Source organism: Schistocerca serialis, chromosome 12 (genome assembly GCF_023864345.2).
Source record: "Schistocerca serialis cubense isolate TAMUIC-IGC-003099 chromosome 12, iqSchSeri2.2, whole genome shotgun sequence".
Lineage (NCBI taxonomy): Eukaryota > Metazoa > Arthropoda > Insecta > Orthoptera > Acrididae > Schistocerca > Schistocerca serialis.
The window spans coordinates 140388873-140403356 of record NC_064649.1 but is presented as its reverse complement, the minus strand read 5'-3'; the positions used below and the strand labels follow the sequence as shown (position 1 = coordinate 140403356).

The window sequence follows — 14484 nt, the reverse complement described above, 5'->3', positions numbered from 1 at the left end:
ACGTTCAACAACTTGACCTTTACTTAACCAACGAACATTGGTGTATTGCAGTATGTCAGAATACGCTGCATCACATTCTGAAAGAAACTTCTTGAACTTTCGGTGTTGAAGGGAAGAATGAGATCTCATAAAATTAATCAACTGCACCAAGCTGTCCATTACTTCTTTCATTGTAGCACTGAGTTTTCCACGAAGGGCAGACTGATAAATTATACACAGATACGATATCAGACCTGGATTCTGATCCCCGATTTTCCTTACTACACCTTTTTCTTTGCCAATCGTCGCTGGCGCGCTGTCAGTTGAAAGCGACACTATTTTATCATAACGAATGTTGGAATTATTAATAAATTCGTCAATAGCTTTGAATAAATAATCTCCTCAAGTGTTACCTTTCAAAAGCAATATTGCGTGCAATTCTTCCCAGAATATCTTATTTTCAATGTCGAAAAATCTCACGAAAATAGATATTTGTTCATCATCGACAATGTCACATGGCGTAGCATGGTGCCTTTTCCAAAAGTTCAAGCAGAGTGCTTTTAATATCAGTAGCTAAAATTTCTGTTGTTCTTGTATTACTTCTTGCTGACAATGGAATACTTTGAATTGCAGCGACAACATCCTTTATTTCTTTAAAAAGTGCCAAGGCTACTTCCAACATACATTCTTTCATTATTTCAGAATATGAAAATGGTTTTTGGTGTTTACTAAGTTTCCAGCACACACGTAACGTTGCTTCTGCCGATTTTTCTTGCTCACTCATGCAGCGAACCAACAATTTCGTGCTTTTTTCCATCAGAAGTGAGATATTTCTCTAATTTAAATTTAAATTTTATCTTGATAAGTTTACAAAGCAGTTATACATATCACACTTATACATTATCTAATAGAATTATATTACCTGTAGTTTTTCTTTACGAGCCTCACTGCCAAGAGGAAAGTTTTTGTGGAATTGCTGACGATTTGTTTCATAGTGTCGCTTTAAATTGCCACTTTTAATAACAGCGACAGTTTTATTACATATTAAGCAAACTGGAACCGCTGGAAGCCTATCAGGCAGTGTAAAACAATATTGTTCAGTCCATTCAGTCAAAAATCTATTTTCAGTGTCCAATTTTCGCTTTTTAGGACCCATTATTAATGTAGGTATGTATGTACAAAAAGGTTTTTCACACGATAAGTTGTAACAAATGAATAATTGCTCCGCAGCCTGTGTGCGATTGACGAAACGAAGTTAAGACCGACCGCCCACTGTGCTCTCTGACTAAAACGGCAGGTTCGGACTTGTTTAACAAATGAACGAGTGAGCAGTGACGTGTGGTGGGAGGCGCTACTCGCCGAGGAAAATAGAATGAAGTGGATCAACTAAATTAAATGATTTGCTGATCTACTCAACTAAATTTTTGTTTTTCAGACACGTTTAGCGCTGGGATACTTAGTTGGACGTCGGATTGTATTTAAGAATATTTGCCGGTCGGAGGTTCGACCTTCTGCGGTCCGTCTGTTGCCGATCTCCGAGATAGAGGGTCTATACAAGGGCGATGTACTTGAGGACAATATTATGGAAAAGGAAGAGGATGTAGATGAATGTGAAATGGGAGATACGATACTGCGTGAAGAGTTTGACAGAGCACTGAAAGACCTAAGTCGAAACAAGGCCCCAGGAGTAGACAACATTCCATTAGAACTACTGACAGCCTTGGGAGAGCCAGTCCTGACAAAACTCTACCATCTGGTGAGCAAGATACAGGAGACAGTCGAAATACCCTCAGACATCAAGAAGAATATAATAATTCCAATCCCAAAGAAAGCAGGTGTTGATAGATGTGAAAATTACCGAACTATCAATTTTGTACAACTTGGAACTACTCTTATAAATGGATAGAGCAAATGCATTATCTTATACAAACCATCATATTGCTGTGGATGTTTCATTGGCATTCCTTAATATTAATAAACGTTTTGGTGACATGATGTAACTTTTCAATTAACTGAAATTTCCAGTCATCATATAGCTTTTTTTAGTTTTTTTTCAACTGGTTCTCCTCATTTTATAGGTTTTTTTCAAATTTACCTAATCTGTAACCTGTACTTTGATGCAATTTATACGTTCTTTCTTTTCTTGGAATTGAATCACATTTTGAAACTCTAGAGCCCATTACATCCTTACTACTTTCACTATCATAAAACAGTGTGGATAATAATCTGTTCTCATCATACTCTGTGTGCTGAAAATAGGAACTGGTTGGCTTTTCCAATATTTTATGGTTTGCACTGCAACCTATGTCATGCACAGTTATATTTGCATACGATTGGTGAAAACACTGTCCACAGTACTACTACCACTACCACAACTACTACAACCACCACCACCTCCCATGTAACCTGAACAGGGCAAATGCTAGTATAATGCCAATTCCATATGTTCTGGAATACCTGTGCCTAGTGATGTTTACAAAATCTGCTGGCTAGAATTGATCTTCGCACACATAATAATAATGACAGTTAACTTATGCAGCTACAGTGCAAATGAACTTCCATTTTTTAAATAATCTCTCTCTGATGCAACTGGGAATTTATAGATGTTAATCTGGCATTTTTTGTTTGCATTTAGGTTTAGAAGATTGCCACTAGTGCATTCAGAAATCTTACAAGAGTATTTAAATTCCAAATTCTAATTTTTCTTTCCTGTTCGATTCACCTTTGCTTCCCTAAAGTGCCTTTAAAACAAAAAATTCTGAGATGAAAAAATTAATAAAAAATAAATATTGGATTTGCCAACATGGATAGTAAGTATATTTCACACAGTTTTCTTTAGGAAACTTTCACAAATCAATTTAATTTTTAGTTAAATACAGCTGTGATTCTGCTTTGTTTAACATGATGAAAACTAACACTTCTTTTAGATACAATAATATTCACAAGAGGTTAACCACCCTCTCTTACAGAAACATGTTTTTTGTACAAAATGAGAAAAATATTTCAGTGTGAAGCTCAAGTCCTCACTGAGATAGATAAAATTGAATGCAGAGTTTTTTATGGTGGGAAGGAGAGTTGCTGAGCTTAAGTTGGTGACACATTTTAAAGTGATAACTTGTGGTAGCAGAGCAGGGTAGTAAAGGACAGGTTGTGAAAATAGTGATTCTATACTTATTTAATGCTACTGCTTCTTAACACTTAAGATATGTGCAACATTCTTGCACTGACAGACATTGGTTATTGTCACTAAGTAGGCCTATGGCCTGTAATCTTGGTGATGGGCTACTGCTATAAAGTGGTGTGAGAAAAACAAGATTCTCTCATTTGCACTCCTTATCTGTACATTCTGCTACTTATTTAATATTACAGTAAATTTATCCAGCACAGATCTGTAATGCAACTGCATCAAATAGTTCTACACAAAGAAGACCAAACCCAGTAACTTGTGCAAGGAATCATTCTCCTTAGGTATGTTATACAAGCAATGTGTGATGATGCACAGCTGTACATATTGGGATTACAGATGTGTAGGGCAAAACTGTTGAATAAATACCCATCATCCATAATGGAGATAAAAATAGGACAGTTTAATGCCATGAGAAGTATCACCATATTGCGTGACGTTAGAAGAGTGGCAGTTAGATGTACTGTGCCTCCAAGAACAATATACTAAATCAGGAAAGGACCCCAGTGTGCCAATAACTGACTAAATAGTCAACCAAGGGCAACATTCTAGGGCAACAGCACAAAATGCTGGATGATAATGATAACAGCAATGCTTAACATGGTTAATTCAGCTGTTGTTAAAGTTTATTCAGTGGGCTATATACAACTTTACACATGAATAGATAAAATATATTAAATGCCATGGAAATATAAAAGTGTAAGTATTTTTCAAGGTGTTTCACGATTCATTCACAAGAAAAAGCACTCCAGTCTGCAGTGCTGGCTTTTGCAATTTCCTCCCACAACTTATCTTCATTGGGAGATTCCTGTGAAAATGGTTTCACATAGTGAGTCTTCTTATTCACAACATCTGAAGCAAAATTAAGGAAAACATTCACTACAAAGCATGCAAGAGTTTTAACTTACATATACAATATCTAACAATAGTTTACCGAAATACCTACAAGAGCTCATTAAATCAGTGTATGATACACACATATAAATGCTTTTTGATTTTTTCCCAATATGTTTACAGGCTATAATCGCAGCATACTGAATTCTCAAAGCACATTTAACAGGCGACTTAAGGCAGAAAAATTGAGTTTTATATCATACCAATGTCAAAGTGAAGAGTCAATACAGGTATCAGCATTTTTATATTCAAACAGCTCAACAAATAAATTACAAAATGTGAACATCACTTAAAAAGTCAATCCCTAACTCGTGAAATGAGTGTTGGGGGGCAGATGCGGAAATCTTTCATCGTCATCTTGGCCAAGATCCTAGCAGACGATGGTCGATTCGCTGGAGGAGACCAAACAGCGATGTCATCAGTCCCATCAGATTAGGGAAGGATGGGGAAGGAAGTCAGCCGTGCCCTTTCACAGGAACCATCGCAGCATTTCCCTTAAGTGAACTGTCACACTCCCAAATGCAAGTCAAGAGTGCTAACCACCGCGCCACCTCGCTCGGTGAGATCCTAGTGGAAGTGTTTTGTAGCTGTCTTCCTCCAACCTGTTATGAAGTGTATATCAATGTTGTGTTGGCAACTGTGAGAAGTGCTTGTATAGAGTAATGTGTTTGTATTGATATGGATGAAGGGGAAGGAGAAGATGAAACCAGGGCTCAGCATATAGCCTACTGTAATTGAATAGCTCCAATGATATCACCGATTTTAAGATTTGCATCTGACAGACACATCACATTCACTCCATAGGACACTGCCGATCGGTTTGTAATGTAATACAGGATGTTGGTGTAATTTTTATATGACTCGTGCACATGCCAGACAAATAGAGCCACTGAAAAATTCTTATGCCACTAGGTCTTGAAAGTATCAGCCTTTGAGTCAAGTGCAATCACACGTGTATGTGTTAGTGACCTTAACTGCAGAGGTAGTTTAAGCTCTACACCAAACAAGTACAAAATTATAGAGAGAGAAAAGGAAATTACACAAAAAAGATGATATTGATAGTTGATAACAGATAGCTTACAAAGCTCTATCACCATCAACAGAACAGGAAACAGCCGAACAGTTTTGTAATACAGGAATGAGTAATTTAATTTTTAGAACATTTCTCTCCGAGAAAATCAGCAGCCTAGTTAAAATATTTTAAAATGAATTAAAAACAGTCTCGGTTGTAGTAAAATACTTATGTATAACGGTAACTGGTTTTAGTAATAATGTGGCCATCTTCAGATCACTTATACCACGATGGTAAGTGGTGGCAGTGAATGGAGAAGGTGTCGTTGACCCACAAACGTCTGCTGCTCAACTGAGTACCATTACAAATAAATATTTTATTGCAGTCAAGACTTTTTTTAATCCATTTTAAAATACAGGAACAGATAAATAATTATCCAAACTTTTTGTATTATGAACTAAAGAAAAACATGCCTAACACAGTAAGATGGCCAATGTTTCAATGTTGATGTTGGAGTCTTCTTCTACGGCTAATTAAGCTGCTCTGCTGCATTCTTCCTAACTATTTCCCTTATATTAGACACAAACCCCACTTGTTTATGTTAAACTGCATTTCACTGGCTGTTAATTGCCAACGGTATACGAAAATGTAGCTGCATCGTGACTGACTGCCACTGTAGTAATTGAGGGGCAAGTGGTAAACTTGGATTCTTGCTTATGTTCATATTTACATTTGCTAAGTAGCGAACAACAACACACATCAGTGCCAAGTATCAGAGTTCCTAGTAGCCAGTAGGAAAACAATTACAATTATTGAGGCACTGCACGAGATTCCCTTATCTCCTGCAGCAAGAATGTGTGTGTTTCCAAAGTTTCCCTTTACGTTTTCTTGAGTAAGTGCCAGCCATCTGGTATACGACAACACTCTCATTATCTGGAATACAGAAAGGAAGAGCTTGAAGGGTACGACAAGCATGTAAATGGCAGTCACCTCAACATAATCTTAAGAATTGAGGAGACTGACAATACTAAAAGGAAGATCAGGATTTAATTGCCTGTCAACAATGGGGCCATTAGAGACAGAGCGCAAGCTTGAGCTTGGGAATGTTGGTAGGGAAATTGGCTGTGGCCTTTTCAAAGGAACCAGCCTGGCATTCACTTTAAAAATTTAGGAAAACCACAGATCATCTACATCTCTATGGTGAAACAGAAATTTGAACACCAGTCCTTCCAAACGTGAGTCCACCTTGTTCAATACTGACACTGATGTTGCAGCTCTAGATGTCCTTGTTTGCAAGATATTAGTAGAACACGTAATGTAGTACAGCTTTCAGAACCTCAACTTTTTGAGGCAAGAAGGATGTAGGTTGCAGTAGGTACTGGGAGATGATGAACCTTTCACAGGATAGAGTAGCATGGAGAGCTCCATCAAACCAGTCTCTGGACTGAAGATGACAACAACAACAGCAACAACAACAACATATCTGCATGTGGTCTCAACTCACCCTCTTGCAGAAAATTTGGCTGTCCTTGGGACAAGGCCCAGATGAGTGTATCACATCAGTGATGTTGAACATATAGGACAGGGACTTTGGTTCTTGAGGAAGACGCTAATGGCTAATGGATATGTTACATTGCAATCAGTAGAAATTTGATCAACAGCAAAGCAGGTCGAGGACACGACACCAAATTGCCTGCCTGCACCAGTTGCATTACTGAATATGGCAGGAAACTCAGAAAGAAAGAAGTTCAGCCGTATTTTCTAGCATTCAGAAGATAAAAAATTAACTTGTTTCAATATAATACAGGAAAACAACACAGAGCTGTTGGTTTTTATCAGTAATGATACTTATACAGATGAAGTAAGGTTCCAAAACACAAATTACCATGTCACACAGGCTTAAACCATCCATTACAGCTCACAATTGCCAAATATGGCAAGGAATTTGGTCAGGTAGTCAACTTTAAAAGTAGTTCTATACTCGTTAAAGAGATGCACATGCTCCAGGGGAAAGTTCAAGAAGATCTGGAGATGACAGTAGGTCCCAACAATTTTAACTGAGATTGGCTGCTATCGGGGGGTAAGCAGCATTGATACTAGGTAATGAGCAACAAGGAACACTGATGCCCAGTGCCTATGTGGACTGCTGATGGTACTCACAGAAAATGTAAATATTAATACAAATGTGACTGTCAAATGCAGTCTAGAAATATAGGTATCAACATCAAAGTACATTTACGTTTGCCCCTTCGGCCACAGCAATCGCACTGACTGTCCTATGTCAATCCTGATATTGTCTTCAATGATCTATTGCATTAACTTCAAAGTAGCCAAAGAAATGCATTAAAAATATAAAAGTTAAAGATTTTTGTCTAATGTAAGAGGCAAAATTTGACACAGCATATCAATCCTGGAAGAATTATTTGCATAGAGCTCCTGTTGGCTCATACAAAGAATTCTGCCTGATTTTCCATAATGCTCTCGTTTTTTTCTCCGTGGAGTCTTTCTACCTTCAGTGCACTTTGTTCCTAGTTTCTTCTGGAGTGCATTTTCTGACCTAACATTCAACTTCTATATCTTGTCTCTGTACAATGTTTCTGTCTTCAATTTCTGTTGGATCGATTTGTGATTTTCTAAGTAAAGTTTGACTAGTGTGGTCCATGGAATTGTTGACTTGATCCCTTGTCTGTATGTCACAATTCTGTTGGTGAATATGTTGATGGTAGCGTGCTGACGTGTGTGTAAAATTTTAACCTTTTTCCGACATCTGCTGCTAGGTCAACTTTAGACCAAGAATTTCTCTCACGATTTTGCATTCTTCCTTCAGTATGTTTTCCATCTTGCTTTCTGTATGCAGTGTTAATGTCACACTTGCATACAGAATTCAGACTTGATCACTATGTTGTAGTGTCTGACCTTGGGCTGAAAGGATATGCATTCCTTATTATATACATGTTGTGTTTTGCTACTAGCTCTCTTCATTTTTTATAGTAGAGTCTTCTGTACGACCTTTCCTACTTCTGCAGGTTTAAGGATGTCACCTAGCTATCTAAAATATGTAACTCCATTTATCTTGGCACATTGTGTGTAATTTTGAACAGAAGAATGCAGACTGCTGGAAAGAGATTTGCAGGGGACAGACCGCTGGAAAGAGATTTGCAGGGGACAGACTGCTGGAAAGAGATTTGCAGACCAATCCTTTCTGTACATTCTTTTAGTATTTTTATTTATTTGGTTGCTGATAAATGTTTTAAAGAATAGTTTGGATGAGATGACATGGGGGTAATTTGTAATGAACCAAATGCTAACATAAAATTTAATCTATTCCATGATATATTCATATCATTCTTTGAAAATAGCTTCCCACATAAGCTAATCAGAAAAGACACTTAACAGTCCTGCAAAAAACCATCAATCACTAGAGGAATTAAAGTATCCTGTGAAAGGAAAAGGGAAATGCATCTACGATATTGAAGTACCTGTGTTATTCTGATTATGATGCAAAGTTCCTTTGCATCATAATCAGAACATCACAGACACTGCAATGTGTGTGTGTGTGTGTGTGTGTGTGTGTCTATATATATATATATATATATATATATATATATATATATATATATATATATATATATATATATATATATATATATATAATGGATGTACGAGTACAGGTTACAGTCGCACGGTTGGCGACATACGGAAGTCCGGGTTTGGCCGTGAGTCGCGCACAGATAGCCAAATGGAAAGGCGACTACTAGCAATAAGCGAGAAATCTGGGTTCGAGTCCCGGTCCGGCACAAATTTTCATTGTTGTCACTTCATTCTACAGCTGATGGTTGTCTTCATTGACAATTGCAAATTCATTTAATGGTAATGTGTGTTTTGGCAAGAACAAGTAGATCATGCAGTAGTTGCACACTACAAAAACCTACTCAAAACTACTAAGAGAGGTTATTAAAAAATCAAAGAACATGCACATAACATCAGAAATCAGTACTTCGAACAGACTTAAAGCTATATGGTATGGAGTGAAATGAGAGACAGGACAACCAGCCACAGAACAAGACATCATCACTATTGGACTGAAGAGAAGAGCTGTAAATGATGAGTCACTTGTAGCACACGTATTTAATAACCATTTCTGAAATGTGGCAGAAAGCATAGGGACAAACAGTTCTGAAGCAAAATCAAAGCAGTGTGTCGAAAATGTAACTTCCATAAAATTCAATCGTGTGAGTGTATCAAGAACTTCTCCTTCTGAAATTAATAAACTTATACATTCTTTCAAAAATCAAAGCTCATCTGGTTTTAATGGTGTTTCCAGTAGAGTACTGCTGTTAAACCCCTCTTAATGAAATATGCTAAGAGAGATATCAATAACTACTCATCTGTTTCAGTGCTGACAATATTCTCCAAAATTTTTGAGAAGCTGGTGTATTCTAGAATAATATTAGCAACAACAGTATCCTTGGAAAATCATAGTCTGGGTTTCAGAAGGGTTGCTCTACTGAGAATGCTATTTACAAGTTCACTCACCATATTTTACAAGCATTAAATAATAAAACAGTGCAGGTTGGTATTGTCTGCAACCTCCCAAAAGCACTTTACTCTGTGAATCACAGTATTCTCCTAGGTAGACATTTTATGAGATTGATTGTATAGCCAACCACTGGATGATCCCATATCTAACTAAAAGAATACAGAAAGTTGTACTTAGTAAGTCAATATAGTCCAAGGACATGATTCTGACTGAGGAGGAATGATGTATGGGGTTCCAAAACGTTCAGTCTTAGGTCCAGTACCGTTCCTCATATATGTAAAGGTTCTTCCATCTAGTATACAAGAACAATTAGTTCTTTTTGCAGATGGCACAAGTACTGTATCAATCCAAGCATACAAACAGAAACAGAAGAAATGGTTCGTTCAATAATGTCATACGGTATAATGTTGTGGGGTAACTGATCTTTAAGGAAGTCTTCATTGCGCAAAAAGTGCCATAAGAATAATACGTGGTATTCACCCACGATCGTCCTTTAGCCACCTATTTAAGGAATTGGTCAGTCTGGCTATGGCTTCACAGTATATTTATTCCCTCATTAAGTTTTTTGTAAATAATCCACTATAGTTCAAAATTACAGTACCAGAAGGAAAAAATGACATTCATTACTCAACATTAGGGTTGTCCTTAGCACAAAAAGGGAGGCACAATGCTTCAACAAAATCTTTTATCACTTACACTGTGATAAAAATGTCTGTTGTGAATGTGGACAATATTACAGTGACTATATTATCAGGGACACAATCACACAGAATGTGACAGACAATAGGATCAGAGAATAGATTGTGAAATATTCCAATCCTACTCTTGAGCAGGTATTGTTGTTGTTGTGGTCTTCAGTCCTGAGACTGGTTTGATGCAGCTCTCCATGCTACTCTATCCTGTGCAAGCTTCTTCATCTCCCAGTACCTACTGCAACCTACATCCTTCTGAATCTGCTTAGTGTATTCATCTCTTGGTCTCCCTCTACCATTTTTACCCTCCACGCTGCCCTCCAATACTAAATTGGTGATCCCTTGATGCCTCAGAACATTTCCTACCAACCGATCCCTTCTTCTGGTCAAGTTGTGCCACAAACATCTCTTCTCCCCTGTACAACATCTCTCTACTAAATTGTATGTACCTTTAGTGATTCCAAGCCATATGGTCAAACTTCAATTAGATACAGGTGCATCAGTGTCCTTGTTAAGCTACGAAACTTATGAACTGTTAGGCAAACCACAACTGTGTCAGTCTACAAATATGCTTACAGCATACAATGGTCAGAACATTCCAGTGATAGGAACACTGAACATTGTAGCCATGTATCGCAATCTGCAGAAGACAGTTTCCTTTCAAGTTCTACGAAGTAGACAATCAGTTAATATTTTTGGTCTCTACTTGTTTGAACTAAACACTGTGGCCTATGTGATAGCTATGTCTCATTTCAATTCAAGTGACAGTATTGCTAAGCTCTGTGACGAATTTCAAAAACTGTTTGCTTCTGGCGTACGTAAAGCCAATAACTTTGTAGCACACATCATGCTTAAAGACAACACCCAGCCACGCTTTTTCACAGTATGTGCAGTGCCTGTAGCACTTTGTTAACAGGTTGCGAAAGAACTGGCTCACTGGCAAAATAATGGCATAATCATACCATCTCTGCAAGTCAGTGGTCTTCCCGAGTAGTTTATATTCACAAATTTATATTCACAAATAATCGGGAAAAATTAGGATTTGTACTGACTTCAAAGCCACTGTCAGTCCTCAGGCAGTTATGCATTACCTCGATGTGACAGACTCGTGGATCACTTAGGCACAGGTTGCTATTTTTCAAAAACTGACCTTCGCAATACCTACCTGTGTCTTCAACACACATTTAGGACTTTTTAAGTTCCTTTGCCTTCTCAGTAGCACATCAGCACCTGCCATTTTTCAACACTACCTAGATAGCTAACTACTTCTGTGCCTTCATGTGCAAATTACAGGGACAATATTGTAGTTGCTGGCTGGAATTCTCGAGTTGTTCATCCGACACAGGCACATTTGCAAGCAATACATGATGTCAAACCACCTCAGAAGGTAAAAGACTTGCAATCTGGCTTAGGGAAGTCTCAATTATTACATTCGCTTCATCCCTAACAAATGGTGAGGCTGAACGTTTTGTTCGCATGTTCAAAAAGCAAATGGACGAACTTTGCTCGCATCATCGATGCGGACAAGCCTTGCTTCACTTCTTGTCCACTTCTCACTCTCAGCCCCACAACAGGCCTTCGTTGGCAGATTTGCTACACGGGCGATGCCACCGCACACTCTTGCATTTGCTCCAACCCCTGCTGCAGCTGGAACCTACAGATTCTAGTCAGCCGACATACCAGATTAGCCAACATGTGTTTTACAGAATCTATGGCAGAAAGAAGTCACGGGAGTGCGGCATCATTACTACTTCAATTGGTTCACATATGTTTCAGATTCGAGGTCACGATGAATTGCAGAAGCGGCACCTAAATTAAATTTGCCTCTGTCGCTTGCAAAGTTCTGCCACTTCTTGTATCTTCACAGCTTCCTTGGCTTCCTGGTCGACACAACCCAAGCACCACCCTTCACAGTGGGGTCACGCAATGCTGTTTTCGGACCTCAAGCCGACGGGCATCAATCTGACACCGCATTTGCCCACTAGCAGATGTCCGGCAGCACCTGCCATGTTACCACTGCTGGGTCAGCACTGTGCCGAGGCCTACCGAGGGGCCTCCAGTTAGAAAGATGCTGTTGCGGATTCACGCCATCAAGAAGATGCCCTGACAATGGATGCTGGGACACACCTTCTGCATCATTTTTCGGCCTGTGTTCCCTCGCGATCTCAAGACGGTAGTCAGGGTGCGAGCAGCGACTTGGCATTGGCTACAGCAACGGTCGTCGCTCCAACAATGGTTCCAACACCTGTGCCGCCTCCTCACTGTCGATATGGTGCTCAGCCGTACATGACAATGGTGCGGTGGTTTGGGGAGGAGGAGTGCTGTGTCTTCTGAACAAGACGCAGCCAGGGAAAAGCACCACAGGCACAATGATGCAAGCTGGTACAAGTGCCATAGACACTCGCCACTTGTGGGAGTTTCACCAGCACCACAGGCGGCACTGAGGATGAAGACATCAAATTCGCCTCAGCCAATTGCCAGCCGAGTACAATCCGCCACTGACCGGACGACAACAGACAGAAGGCTACTCGGAAGATAGAAAAGCAGTTCTTGCCTACATGGTTATAGATCCTCGTCCAGAGCTGACTTTGACAGGGAACGCTGTCTAGTGAACTCTTAGAAGTCAACAGACAATTGTTGAAAATTGCATTTGCTATGTACTGTGAAGTTTACTTACTATTATTTGCACTTAGCCATTGAGGGCCTTTTTTGTTACATTACAAGCAGTGTTGCAGACTCCATTATTCAACAAGTCACAAAGATAAGTAAACCTTTATAACTCACTTGTGTGACTGTTACAAACTGTTGGAGTGTTGTAGAAACTTCGTTGTCCTTTCCTGTTACGTGATCATACGCCATAGCTGTGTAATAGTGGCAGAGAAAAATTGTCTTAGCAGTGTACTGCACCAGAAGCCATTTCACAAACTCACGAACTCGGCCTTCCGTAACGACAGTGTCAACTCGGCCTCCACAACAATAGCATTGAGGTCTTTACAAAACCGGCAACAAGTGTTTACAAAAAAATTATTTTTTGTTTCCACTGCAGGGAGGCCTTTCAATGCACCACAGTAACAAATCTAATTTTCAAAACATGAAAATTTATCGCTACTGACTATGCTTCTCCTACAGATTGTTGGAAATGTGAAAGAAATTTTGCTGCATAATATCGATATAATGTAAAACATTAATAACAACAAATTGTTGCTCGTTGTTTCTAGAACAATGCAGTACTTCACACACAGCAAGCATAACATTTAACTCATAAAAATGTAATAGAAAACACACACTTGACAACAGTAAACTTCACCCAAAATGTGTCATGTGCAAAACAAATTAAACAAAGAATTGTAACTTGCAGCAGCAACTCTATTGACACAAATACTGAAACAATTGTTTTTACAGTCTTAAGTTTAAACATGCACTTTATAAGGATGCAGTTAAAGAGTTTAGTGCTATTGCAAAACTAGTCTGTATGCCAACATTTGTAACACTACGTAATGTGACTTATGTTACAGTCCAGCATGCAAATCTGAGTGGAAATTGCTGCATATATTCTTGCTTTCTGATTGATCATCTTAACTTAGTAGTACGTTTCCAAATTTAGAAATTTCTCTGTAGAAAAGAAATAATACCAGTTTTTGATTGTTTTCTTGAAATATCATCTATATTCTACAATGAAAGTAGTGTACTTGAAGACTAAAATCAAGTACGCACTTCATATCCTGATGGTCAGGGAACTATTTAACATAACGCAATGCGTTCATTGTAGACTATGAATTAACAGTAAACTCTCAATTACTAGGAGAATGAGGCACAAAATTATTGACCAAAACACTAAGATGTTGACAGTAAGAATCAGCTGTGAACTGTGGCACTCACTGTTACAATTATAGTGTGACATTTGAAAAAATAAAAAATAGCCACAAACAAATTTTAGAAATTTTGTCAAAAATAGGTCCGAATTTAAAAATGGTTTGATATACTTAAAAGCTAAATTTTCCTATGTTCAGGAATTTCTTGAAAGCAGGTTTTACTATATATGAGAATTGCCATGATGTTACACACTATTAAAACTAAACCCAATTAAACATAAAGCAGAAGTTCTCCGTGGTAGACTGTTATTCTACCATGATGTGCAGGTCATGTGAATGCTAGGATGGTGTGTTAAGCAAGGCCACAATCA

At 38.4% G+C, this 14484-nt stretch overlaps 1 protein-coding gene across 1 annotated transcript in view; it reads right to left on the bottom strand.

Annotated features, from left to right (window-relative positions):
* Positions 1–3771: 3771 nt before the first annotated feature.
* The window catches only part of LOC126428101 (uncharacterized), a 67547-nt gene continuing 56834 nt past the window's right edge, over positions 3772–14484 (bottom strand). The window contains exon 6 of the mRNA XM_050090002.1: positions 3772–4015. Coding sequence (XP_049945959.1) covers positions 3891–4015 — 125 coding nt within the window. The 3' untranslated portion in view covers positions 3772–3890. The remainder of the gene's footprint in view (positions 4016–14484) is intronic.